General features: G+C 36.1%; 1 protein-coding gene across 1 annotated transcript in view; it reads left to right on the top strand.

Moving 5' to 3' along the window:
• LOC150096926 (alanine aminotransferase 2-like) overlaps window positions 1-14,180 on the top strand; it is a 185,865-nt gene that overhangs the window by 31,875 nt on the left and 139,810 nt on the right. The window contains exon 2 of the mRNA XM_090408737.1: window positions 261-350. Within this exon, the coding sequence (XP_090264863.1) occupies window positions 261-350 (90 nt within the window). The remainder of the gene's footprint in view (window positions 1-260; window positions 351-14,180) is intronic.

Consider the following 14,180-nt stretch of genomic DNA (forward strand, 5'->3'; position numbering starts at 1 on the left):
GTGGGTGGGGGGGATGATTCTCCAAAGATCTATGAGATGCAGGTCAAGGAAGAAAAATTCAGTATTGTGATGTGTAATACAATTATTCCTCTAATGACAAAAATTACAGTTCTGTAATTTTTTTTTTTAAAGTTCTGTGATTTATAGTTCTGTAATTTGTAAAGTGGGAAATATTTTTCCACTTTTATCATATAATAGTATATTACAAATTTATGTCCATATAAAAGGAATGATCTGTTCATCGTTCGCATTATTTACAGGGAGTCAAGAGGAACTTCACAGAAGTTATCATGGCAAATAATGCTGATTGTCAAGCTATGGGTCAGCAGCCATTAACTTTCCTAAGACAGGTAAGGTTCTCGAATTAAATTGTCTGGATATCTGAATTTTGTTTCGCATCTTTTAGACAGAAGTTTTTTAAGACGAAAGATTTTTTAAGTTTTTATTGATAGCTTATAAAATTAATACTAGCGCAGTATCTAATACATCTTTAAATGCACCTTCTTGCGTGTGTTAAATTCACTTCAGTATTAGACTGTTTATCCTCACAGATATAATTTGTATTTTATTTTATTATTATTATATATACAGGGTGTTCGGGATAAATTTGACATATTTATAATTAATTATATTTTTCCGTAAGTTACATGTATTAACACACACTTCTCTTCATTTAAAAGTTTGGACCCTTCTTCATTCATATACAAGATGTCAGAAAGGATGGATAGCTGGAACCCACCTGAATCATGGAAGAGAATAACTTGTATCATGATGATTCGTGCCCGCCATCAAAATAAGGATATTACGACTGCTGCCCAATGCTCCCTGAATACAGTAAAAACAATCAGGCATGAACTAGAGACTTGCAATGGTGACTACGAGAATGTAGCAAGAAGAAAGATCCCTAGCAGACGATCTGATTGCGTTCGTACAGCAGAATTCCTCGCAAATCTGCAGGAACAGGTGTTGAAGAACCCTGGCATTGGAATTCGGGCTTTGTTCGTGGAGTTGCTAACTGTAGTCAAGCCCTGGATAACAAGGGTAGCCAATGGTAGGCCGTATGTATGGCAGCAGGATTCGGCCCCTTGCCACACCTCTGGGAAAAGTCAAAAATGGTTGTCTGAAAATTTCTACGACTTCACCAGTCCAAATGTTTGGCCTCCAAACTCCCCAGACCTTAACCCCATGGATTATTTTGTATGGGGCGCAGTTGAAAAAGACACCAATCGCACTTCCAGTAATACAAAAGCCCAGTTAATGGATAAAATTAAAACAGTTTTTGCGGCCCTTCCCAGGGAGACTGTAGCATCAGCTTGTTCGAGGTTCCGAAGCAGAATTGAAGCTGTGATCGATGCTAATGGTGGTTATTTTGAGTAAATCTTGTTGATAGTATTGTAATTAACTCTGCCTGTAATGTTTTTTTGTCAATTCATTAAATTTAATAGATACAAAGAAGATTTTCTTTTTCCTTACGAAACTGTCAAATTTATCCCGAACACCCTGTATATATATATATATATATATATATATATTTTTTTTTTTTTTTACTATGGATACATTACCGATGTTCTTCGTTACCGAAGAGATACATTTCTAAAATCGAAAAATATTTTAAAAACAGGGTTGAACTGCAATCCATTCGGAAATTATATCCAACACGATAGAACAATACTGCAAAAAAGATTTCCATAAAATAAAAATCGGATATCCAGTAAACTCTACTTTTTATACAGATCTCTAATAACTTGTATTCAGTATCTGCTTTTGTAGTTAAATGATATAATTCCAATATACTGTAATTCTATAAAAGCTTTTTTTTTTTCGCCATATCCTATCCGTTTTGCATTTTGAGGAATTTTAGGGAAGTTGAATGTATTTTCGTGTTTCCTATAAACACGAAATACGCCAAGACGTTCCGTTTCTTCGATTTCGTCAATTTTATCAAATTTATTTGCGACCATGGAAATGAGTACAGAATATATTAGCATTTATTCCCAGAATCGCAAGTTTCATCGATTTATCTTTTAAAAAACATAATCAACCATTTTTATTTTTGTTGTTGTTTTTTTGTGTGTGTGTGTGTGTGTGTGTGTGTGTGTGTGTGTGTGTGTGTGTGTGTGTGTGTGTGTTCGGTTTCACTTTACGTACATTCACTCACATTATTGAAGAATCTTAATCAGTAATTGGTCTACTCTATACCAAATATATCAGTAACATGAACACACATTAGCTACTTCATCCTTACCATATAATTAAAAGTATCTAGAATAACGAATAATCACAAAGAAGCACGTGACGGTTTCACTTTTGGCTATTAACCGGTTTCCCCCCCCCCAATGTTGCATTGCATGTTGAGTTCCTGTTGAGTTCTCTGGGAGGGAGCCAAGGGGCCCCCTCCCAAAAGAAAAAGGAAAAAACGCTAGAAAATTTTCCAAAAATATTTTCCTAATTAAAACTTTTTTTTTTTTATTTATGTTGTGTCTTCTATTTCTATACTACTTATGAATTAGCGGCCACATAAGGTGAAAATACCCTATAGCTTTCAGGAATCCCCTCCGCTGTGAACGCAAGGCGAACGAAGTAGTGCTCTTATGGACCGAGCGCTACTTCGTTTGCCCGAGCCAGGCCAGAGGAGATCACGGGTATCATGTATTGGCAATCACTGCAGATGCTCAGTTATAGGTCGTATGCAATGTAGTGTGCATTCTCAAATCGTCTACTCAACTCTCCCCACCCCCGCCCTCAAAGATTAAATCTTGAGTACTCAGGCCCCCTCCAAGATTAAATCCTGAGTGCGCTACTGCACTCCGACATACAATTTCAAATCCACATCTGATTGAAACCACTTTTAAATATATTAATTAAATCTATTACTTTTCTTTCTATCGAATTCACATAACTAGTTGGCGTCTCGACATTTGCCCTTCGGTTGGAAAGATCAAGATCGAATTCCCCGGACGCGAACCTTTACAAGGGCTCTCAGTTGAACTTTGCAAAAAAAAAATAGCCGTAGTCGTACAGGGTTATAAGGAACAATTCGAGAAAATTTTCGAGTTATTATAGAAAGCAGAGGACATAAAGAAACAAATAACAGACAATAAAAATGTTAGGAAATTTTCAGGGAACAAAAGATAATAAGTTAGCAAAACTGGTGGCTGATGACGGGAGGAAGCTTCAGAGGAATACAGAGACCGAGGTATTCTGATGGAAATATGACATCCGAACAATTGTGGTGTGGTGACAAAGGAAAATTGTTGATAGCATTTTAGTAATCTTCGCTTAGTACTAGCCCAGTATTTCGTATACTCCTTGAAGGTACATGTCATGAATTTCATTATGATTTTAATTAGATTCATAACACCAAATGTCATTAAATCCCATGCATGCAGTCTGAAATTTGCTATCCTTTCGAATATGTTTGGAAAATGTCACAGAAAAGCTTTCGATTAAGAAACTGAACTACTTGGACATGTACCAAATTTTATTCAATTCCGTCCGCTATATATAATTGCGACTCATTTTTTCTTCGCGATTGATCCGAATGTAACAAAAAAAAGAAAGAAAGAAAAAGGTGAAGAAATTGTGGATTCAAAATGACGGATTCAAATGAAATCTGAGCTTAATAGATGCTTACGAATTTTTCAGAATGCATCTAATTTAGGTGCTCTAAAAAAAAAAAAACGAATGTCCTTATTGTTGCGATGCAACGCAAATGAACGATTTTGAAACTTATATTAAGTTACGTATATGATTTAATGTTCAAGTCAGTTTCTTATATCATTTGTTATTGTTTAGCTAGTGATATTTTTATACAATGTACATTTTTAAAAAATAGCTTTGGGATAAGAAGACCGTCATTCGAACAGAGAGCATTGATTTTTGCTGATTATCCCCCCCCCCCCAAAAAAAAATAGTCACAAAAAAGTGAATAAAGAACTTTTAGGGTTGAAACTGTTCAGATCTCAGTTCATCTGTGAAATGAATACATCAGAAACTGGCCAATAAACACAGTGTATAGTTCAATAGTGGCCTTGGCATTTATTTTAAATTATTTAAATAACGCATCCTTACCAATCGTGGCTTTCGCTTCTGCTGTGGGATGATTTAAATTTTCGATTTAAGTACTTGCGATCTCCACATGGGATTCGTGTAGATTTTGCGCGACAATTTCTTTTATTCGTACTCACCGAGGTAAAATGTATTTCATCTGACTCAATGAATACCCGGAAAAAAAAAAATCCATTTCACAAAACTTTTAAAGTCATTCAGACTTCAGTTTTTATTGCTGCTATTCAGGGTAGTATTTGCCCTATATTGCACGAAACTTGAATAGAAGGTTTAAATTTGCAATGATAGGTGGTTCGTTAATGGTAAATAAAAACGAATTCGTCAAACATAGATTAATCATTTATTTCACTTAAAACCATATGAGTTTCTATTATTCTTTTAATGGAATCGAAGACGGTAATCGAATAAAATGATTGATTACAAAAATGTTATATGCATAGAGAATGGTTGCGGATGTCGACGTCTTCAGGAATTTACCGAATTATTTTTACCCATTTTTCAGAAGCATACCCTTTAAAAAAAAAAAAAAAAAATATATATATATATATATATATATATATATATATATATATATATAAAGAAAATTATTTAGTAAAAATAGGAAATATACATTCCTCCGGCAATTGCCTACACTTCACATACAATGTTAACCTCTATTTCTTTAACGACTGCGTAAAGCCAGCAAAAGATGAGATCTACGAGAGTTCTCGAATGAAATAAATTCGGCATTTATTTACAAAAGCAAGATTACTGTATGTCACGTTTCTTCATGTCCAAACTCTAGTCTGATAACTGTTGAATAGTATCACACATTAAACTGAAGGCTAATATAAAGTCGTGTTTTTTTTCTGTTGTCCTTCAATGTGAGTATTTCGTTTTAGTCTCAATTTGAATCACTACAAGAAACAAATGATTAACTGACGACTCACGGTTTTCACACAGCCAAAACAGACCTAGAAACTCGATGCTACCCATTGTGTGCATAGAATTATTATGATTTTTTTTTTTTTTTTGCTTCAATATCAAGCAAACTTGCTCGTACTTTAAATTCCAGCATTATTTGGTGACACGCTATACATAACAGTTTGTCAATACTAGGGTTGTCTGAAAAGTTCTCGACCATAGATCGCAACACTATCGGCAAGAGATTTATTTTCTATGTTGAAACATCTGATATAAGCACCTATATGAAATTGCAAGTCATTCTATCAAGTAGATTGTTTTATACAGCTGTCTGAAGAAAAAGTGTTGTCTGTATCCCTTGAAAAGGATAAAATTGATTATCGTGAAGTTATAAAATTTTTGTAAAAGAAAGTTTACGCAAAAAGGATTCATTTGAAGTTCATAAAAGTTTATGGGCACTCTTCTCCTTCGTTTTCGACAATTAAGAAATGGGCTGCCGAGTTTAAACGTGGCCGTACCAGCCTTGAAGATGATCCACGTGAGGGACGTCGAAAAAGTGTAGCAACACCTGAAATCATTGATCAAGTGTACGATGTGATATTGGATGACCAGCGAGTCAAAGTGCGTGAAATTGCTGAGACTATTTGCATTTCAAAAGAACGTATAGGATATATTTTGCATGAAGAATTGCACATGGAAAAGCTTTTCGCAAGAATGGGTGCCTCGCTTGATCATAACAGATCAAAAACTCACTCGCATGAAAATCTCTGAACAGTGCTTGGTTTAACAAGAATAAAACTGATTTTGTGCATCGATTTATTACTATGGATGAGACTTGGATTTACTATTACACACCGGATTCCAAATAGCAGTCAAAACAGTGGACAGAAGCCAGTTGTTCAGCGCCAAAGAAGACAAAGTCGGTTCCATCAGCAGGAAAGGTCATGGCATCGGTGTTTTATGATGCTAAAGGCATTCTGTTTATTAATTATCTTGAAAAGGGTAAAACAATAACCGGTGAATATTATTCTCTTTTAACCAGACTAGACTAAAAAATTCGTGAGAAAAGTTTCAGTTCGTATTACTTCTCAGAACTTCTTCGAAAAGTGGATAAAACTTTATTAAAAAAAATACACGTTTGCGACGTGCTGGACAAATCGTCTCATCCTTCCTGTTTGTGCATCCAGTATGCATTGTGAGCTGCGTACTAGAATGAAAATGTCATTTCATGTTTAAATTTCTGTGGCTGTTGCTGTTATTCATGTTCAAGTTTCTGGAATGTAAAACTACGTGGACACTGGAATATAAACAAATAATTGATTTAAGCTAATAAATTATCTTAAAATAATTAATTTACAATAAAAACTTACTTATTTTCAGTACTACAGCACTAAATACAGAAAATGTACTAATAACTTATTTCAAAATATACAGTAGGATATTAGAGAAATTTATTTACTCGCATGTACTCTGTTAGGTGCAGAAACTAACCAATTTATATAATGCAAACTTTCAAAAGCAAATAATTCTTTGACTTGAAATAATGTTTTCAGATATTTTATGAAATTGAGACGTGTGGATAGCTAACCCCCGTCATGAACAGGATTATCTCCAGTTCTGTCCTTGCGTACAGTAGCGAAAATCCTTAAGGTTGGGTCCTCACAGGGTTTTAAATAGGTTTCCTGCAGACAGAAACAAACAAACAAAAAGAGCTTTGTTTCTTCAGCAAAATCTTCAGATTGATCTTCTGGCGAAACCCACAACAGTTCATTTATAAAAATGTTCCCTTTTGCGTCCCTAATTCCCATTACCTTTAGGAGGTGTTACTGTTGTTTTGGACAAGTCTTTGTAGACTTGTCCAATTTTCGAAATGTTGAGGGTTTACCATTATCAGTTGATTTTGATACATCATCTACTTTATCAGAATCGGTGAATTTAATCTATTTTCAGTGAGTACTAAAGTATCCATTTCTTTTTTTGTGGAAGTGTCTGGTCGTTTATCTTCAATTATCCTTGCCATAATTTTTTTTACAAGTCGGCTCTCTTCGAATTGAACCGTTTTTGGAGTGAGACCGTAAGCCATACGATTGATGCGCTTAACAGAGAAGCACTCATGATCATAAAGTTCGGTATGGTGAAGTTATCAGCTGATGCTTGAGATGCTGTTGACATTTTCTTGAGTGCCACCTTTTCAGCATGACATAATCTCAGGACAGGTCTGGTAGTGGTAGTTAACTTCTTTATTGCATCTTGGTATGTTATATTTTGTTTCCATCTTTGTGTTTCTTTTTCACCATTCCTCTTCTAACATGCCCGGAAATAAGCCTGATGATCTCCCTCTCAGCTGACACATTTAGCTTTCTTACACAGCAAGATTTGTTTTTATGCTCTTTATTATCACATTGGGCACATGTGGCAGGACCACGACAGGCAGTTTGGGCATGGCCATATTTCTGACATTTAAAGCATCTAAGTGGATTTGGGATGTACAGTCTAACGGGACAATTGAGATACCTTGCTTTTTCAGATGTTGGAAGCTTAGGTGTATCAAAGTAAGGATGATGTTTCTGGTCGGAACCAGGTGACCACTCCTACGTATCAAGATGTCACTTCCTGATTTTTAAGCTCTGAGCATATCTCATCAGGAACATCAAGGAAATCCTATTCTGATATCACCGAGGCATTACTGTGATTGGTATCCCACCTATTCATGTTACTTTTCTACTGCTGTGGGATGTTTTAAATTTTCGATTTAAGTACTTGCGATCTCCAAATGGGATTCGTGTAGATTTTGCGCGACATTTTCTTTATTCGTACTCACCAAGGTAAGCATTTAATCTGACCCAATGAATACCCGAAAAAAAAAATCCATTTCACAAAATTTAGAAGGTCATGTCACTGAGGCGTTACTGTGATTGGTATCCCACCTATTGAAAAAACTGCTGAGAGCAATTTTTCACCAGAAGGTAGTTTTTTAACTGTTTTGGGAGATCCCCCAGTCCTACTGACCCCTTTTGAATAAAGGATGATATTTTTCCTATTGACATTTCACCTGTTGCATGGATGATCAGAAATTTGTACAGTTATACTGGTATCACGTATCTTTCGTTTGTTACTTCGGTTATCAAATGATGTGGCTACAATATCAGTATTTCGTTGTGACCTTGTTAGGGCCATCTGAAACATTTGGGGATGAAAAATTCATGATCGAGGGATTTTTTGTTCGACGTCAAAGCTCCACACTCACCATGGAGCCTCGCATGGATGCCCACTGACAGGCAAGCAATGACTGCGCTCAGGAGTGAAACGCCAGAGCTAACCCGGACGCTATACCAGCAGCACAGCTAGCCTTGCGTTTCGACCTCGGACCATGAGGTAAGAGACTTACTTCAGCACCGTTGATCCGTGGCAATCCCACTAGTCGATTGATCCTGTCGTAAGCATTTAATCCAGGACCTCCCATCTTGCCGAAGCAGAGGCCAAAGCAGTGCAAGACGACACGGATTCCCCTTTCCGGATGTCCACGGTTCGCACAGCTCGACAGACATGGTGGCAGGGCGTTGGATCATAGAGATGGTCTAAAAGAAATAATAACACCATCACTTTTTTTTTAAAAATGAAAAAAAGACCTCGAAGTACAGGGAAGAAGCAAAGAGGAAGAAGAATGAAAAGGGTCAATACTATCGCTTGGAGGTCTCTCCCACTATGAACAGATGTCCCACTGGATGGGGGAGGGAGAAGCTTGGTGTGAACGTGTTAATATATAAACATGAAAGTCGTTTAAAATTCTAAAAATTGTTATGAAGTGTTTCATATAGCAAGTAGATGTAGTGAAAATTGTGAACACAATACCTATCATACTTCTCCTTAAATTCATTCACAACCCTCCAAGCAAAAAATTCCTAACACCCTTGTTAACCACACTCATACACAATCTACAATCTCCATGGATGGCTCCTCATTTTCTCCCTTCCTGCACTGGTCTTAAAAAGTCATCAGTATCAATCCTATAAAATCCCTTTAATAATTTATATGCCTCTATCATATCTCCTCTCCTACGTCTATCAGCTAGATTTTGGAGCCCACAGATCTTCAATCTTTCCTCGTAGGGAACAACCCCCAGACTTGCAACAATCTTTATAACTCGCCTCTGAATCCTCTCCACCATTTCTTCATCACCGAGAAATCTAAGTGACTAGATCTGTGCGCAGTAGTCCAAAAGTCTTATTAATGCCATGTAAAGTGGAACAATAACTTTCTTATCCCTGCTTGCCAGTGTGTTCTTCAACAACCATGTAATTTGATGTGATGTTTTGGCATCACATCAAATGTGATGCCAAAATCCCTTGCCTCATCAACTTCTTGCATTTAAGTTCCATTAATATAGTAAACAGCATGTTACCTCATCCTCCCGAAGTGCATGACCTTACACCAGTGTTTCCCAACGTGGGGCGTACGCCCCACAGGGGGAAATTTGAATATTTTGGGGGGCAATTAGAAAATGATGTTGCATTCGTCACCTCATCACCGATATACTCAAAATACTCACTATTGTCAGTGATAAATTGTCGATGTTGCAACCCTGACTTTCCGAGAAAAAAGTTGACGTCACTAGTACAACAGTCAACATAAATATAGTATCAAGAAGAACCCTCACAAAAGCAAACTGAGTCTATTAGAACTTTATTCAACATAAAAGGAACAATGCCATGACTTTTTGACGAGACAGAAACGGAATACCGAAATTCAACTAGTTTTGCAAAAAAAAAATACTGTTTCCCTTCCCGTCGTCATATTTAGTTGAATGTATCTTTAGTGCTGTAAATGACTTGCTACTGAAAAAAATAAATCATCTGGATATCACAAACCATGGGGATTTGAGATTGAAAATTACTAAATTAGTACCTCAAATAAAAACTCTGCAGCAGACATCAAGCTCAAGGATCGCATTAACTTGGATTTTATTTTATGTTCAGTTCGATTTATGTTTTATAATATACAAAGTGTAATATAAAATTTATATTCATTGAAGAAAGTCAAATTAAAAACAGTTTTACCTATGTTCCTTTTTTATTTAAAGTACATATTTATATTATACTTTTTCAGAACTTGGCTGACTATTATGCTGGATGGGGGACATTAAAATCTTTGAGGCGCTGAGGTGGGGCATGATCCAAAACTTTGGGGAAACACTGCCTTACACTTAGCCATGTTAAACTGACAGCCATTTACCTTAGCCCATACCGTCAGCCTATTTAAGTCATCCTGCAAGATATGTACATCATCTGCATTGACTATCGCTCTTCCTAATTTTGCATCATCAGCAAACAAGTGGATATTTCCTTTCAAATTATTTCCAATATCATTAATGTACAAATTAAACAATAGAGGACTGAGCTTTGGGGTACACCACAAGTCACCTGCCTTCTCCTGGACTCAGCTTCTCCATAAACCACTCTTTCTATCCACCAGCCACCCTCTAATCCAAATCACAATCCATACCCATTTGCTCTAATTTATGCAACAGTTCCGTGTGGAATTCTGTCATCTTTGCAAAGTCCAGCAGTATCACTGAGTAAGGATTTCCTTTATCCAACTCCACTGTACTTGTCCTTTATTATAGAAAGTAAGCAAGTTACTGATGCGAGACCTACCCTTCACAAAACCATGTTGCCCCTTATAAAGTATCATATTGCTGTCCACCCAGTCCTGAATTCTAATTTTTACCAATTTCTCCAAAATCTTAACCACCACTTCAGATATATTGATTGGTCTATAATTTGCAACCACTGTCTTGGAGTCTCCTTTATGCAGTGGAATTATTTCCCCTCTTTCCACTCTATTGGAACTTTACCAGAACTGAGGCTTAAATTAAACAACCTGGTTAGAGCAGGTGCTAATTCTCTTGCACAATCTCGTAACACATGGGCTGATATGCCATCTAACCCAATGGCAGTGTTAGCATTAAGGTTCTGTAATATACTAAGCACCTCTATTTCGTCTATCTCTAGACTCTTATCAGTCAATGACACATTTGACACTGCACTGTCACAACCAAGATGGTACACTTTTGCAAAATGATCACTAAGTAACTCAACTATTTGATTTGCTTCTATAATTTCCCTACCATCAACACTTTTTAAAGTCATCCTTCCATGGTTATTCCTCCTTTTATTTGCCACATAGCGAAAGAACTCCTTAAGATATATTTTGGACCCATCAACTGGCTTCCTCTCATAATTAGCTTTGGTTTTCCTTGCCATACAGGTTACTCTCTTTTGCTTGTACCGCTCATCTCTTTTTTCTTTATACTTCTACCACAAACTTTTCTTTATCTGCAACTCCTGCTTAATAATATTATTCATCCATCTTACTCCTACTTGATTTCTCCTTCTGACTCTGGGAATATAGTCTGATACAGATTTCTTTAAATACTCCTTGACAATCTCCCACGTACCATCAATCTCTCCCCTTCAAATTCTCATGCCATAGCACTGCTGAAAGCTGACTTCCCAGCTAGTCATAATCACCAGCCTTGTAATTCCACATATACCCCTTCCTAACAGAATGTTCAGCACATCTTACAATCTCCCAGGTCAAGACCACATGATCGCTTTCCCCGAGTGGAGACAGTGTAATCAAATTACTTATTGATATGTTCTCCGATGCTATGACCAGATCTAACACTTTCAAATCACTTGTCCCTTCCATTACATCTTAACAACTGTAAACTCCATTTCCTTTGTTCCTTGTGACCATTCCTTCTTCCAGTCTATGTGCCCAAAGTTAAAATCCCCTATAATAATTACTCGATCTTCACTCATCATGCTAATTTGCCAATACATACTATTCACATTCTCCCCCTTATCCCCATTGGATTATAACAACAACCAATTACATATTTCGCCCTGTCGATCTCTACTCGCCCCAAACAGCCTCAAATGAACTCCCTCTACACACCTGTCACATTGAGGCACTTCTACCCTTTTCTGGCTTTAATACTTCGTCTATCATTAGTAAAACCCCTCTCCCATTCTGTTATCTCTGTCCTGCCTGAAAATACTGTACCCCTTACATTTAATCCCTATAACTATATCATTCTTAGTTAACCAAGTCTCACTAATTCCTATAATTTTTGACCAAGTTGTACTAAGTAATGACAAAAATTCTTCACACTTATTCCGAATACTTCGGGCATTAGTATACATAAACTGCAATACTCCCTCTCCCTGTTTGTGAATTAGCCCACTCTGTATACAGCAATTCCTCGATTAGTGCGTCGTTTTTTTTCGATACCCAAATTCGATTGGTGCGCCTATATACATCTTAAAAATAAATATTACAGATTTTAAAAATTTTCGATCTCTACATTTTAAATGTAGAGATCGAAAATTTTAGGCTAACTATTTTAAAAAAATCACTCACCAGGATGAAATAATTTAGTTACTAATTTGAAGCATTTTACAAAGTTATTTTTTAATGGCATACTACACTATTTCCATGTACACTATGTTCCAAATTTACCGCCAAAATTATGTCGCCTGCTGTACATAGCATTTTGCTGATCATATCTCGTGCAATTGTTTTTCTTACTTTTTTATTTTAAATTATTTTCCTAACCTTTAATTATGAGTAAAAGAAGTAGTGAACAAAAAATAGAAGTGTGAAAATGATTCGAAAAGTAATCTGATTGGAAGAAAAACTTGAAATAATAAAGAAAAATGAACAAGGCCAGTCCAGAGCAAAGATAGGACAAAAACACGAAAATTGGTGAATCAACTTCTGAATACAAAGAGAAAGGTAAGGCTGCTTCACGTTCATCATTCATGCACTCGAAATCAAAGTATTATAATGATTGAATTAGAGAGACTTCTTTTTACATGGATCGAAGATTGTAACCAAAAACGGATTCCGCTAAACACTGGCCTTATTAAATCAAAAGCATTAGTCTCTTTGTAACCTGGAAAGAAAGGGCTATCAATGATGGAAAAGAAGAATTCCACGTTAGTGCTGGGCGATTTGAGCGTTTCAAAAAGAGAAATAGCCTACATAATGTTCTCATCACAGGCGAAGCTGCAAGTGCAGATAAGGAGATATCCAGAGATTTTGAAGAAAATTGTGTAAGAAGGGGACTATTTTGATTAAAAAAAAAAAAAAATTTAATGTCGATAAAGCCGGCCTATTTTTGGAAGCGAATGCCTTCCAAGACTTTTCTAGCCAAATCAGAGAAATCTCAGCCTGGTTATAAAGTTGCAAAGTCGAATGAAATTACTGCTAACAATATGCGAGCCGTTAGGAAGCATATTCTTCTACACTGTGCAAATGATTTTAGAGGCTTTTCAAATGAATCTAAGTTAATTAAATCTCATTCTGAGAAGTTGAGTGATTCCTGCCTGCTAAATTTAGATGCACAACGGGAATATCCTGAAGAATATGAAGACAATTTAATCATTGACAAGCCCAAAGAGGTTTCACAGAAAGAATTTGAACATGGTTTTCGTACTATCGAAGTTTTTAAGCAGCAATGCTTAGAGACTGACCCTGGTGAAGAGAGAACCAGTAAAATTTGCAGAAGACGCAATAGGGCCATATCGTCAGTTGTATGAAAAAAAAAAAAAAAAAGAAAAGAAACAGAATGCTCGCCAAACTACGTTAGCTCAATTCTTTGTTAAGTAGAATAATAAATTTATATTCTGAATATGTTTTATTGATTTTCAGCTTCATGGTTTTCCTTAAACTAGACCTTGAGACATACCTTAATTCTTTTATAAAAAATTAAGCGTAAAAAAAGAAATCTGAGGAACGAATTATACTTTTTCCCATAGGTTATTATATTCGATTAATGCGCCTGTTTTTAAGAACGCATTAATCGAGGGATTGCTGTACTGTTAATCAACTGCGAACATTTAATCCCAAATTCACAGTCAATAAATAAATGTTATGAATGCAGAGGAAATATATATTAGTACATATATTTGAATTAAATATATATTAAGATGAGAAACTGTTTTAAAAATTTTCGTTGAATAATAGAACTGTTGGTAGAGCTTCTGCTACTAATGACTCGCAAAAAAAGTTAAGCAAGTTTGAGCGCGGTTAGTAGTTGGAAGGGTTCAATCGTTCGATGCTGTTGGCACACTCTTCCTCGATGAGTCTTTGGACTCCCTGGAGGTGTCACATAATAATAATAATATGTTGATTCATAAAGA

Source organism: Typopeltis vanoorti, chromosome 18, assembly GCF_054136105.1.
Source record: "Typopeltis vanoorti isolate ZY-2024b chromosome 18, IOZ_Tvanoo_1.0, whole genome shotgun sequence".
NCBI lineage: Eukaryota > Metazoa > Arthropoda > Arachnida > Uropygi > Thelyphonidae > Typopeltis > Typopeltis vanoorti.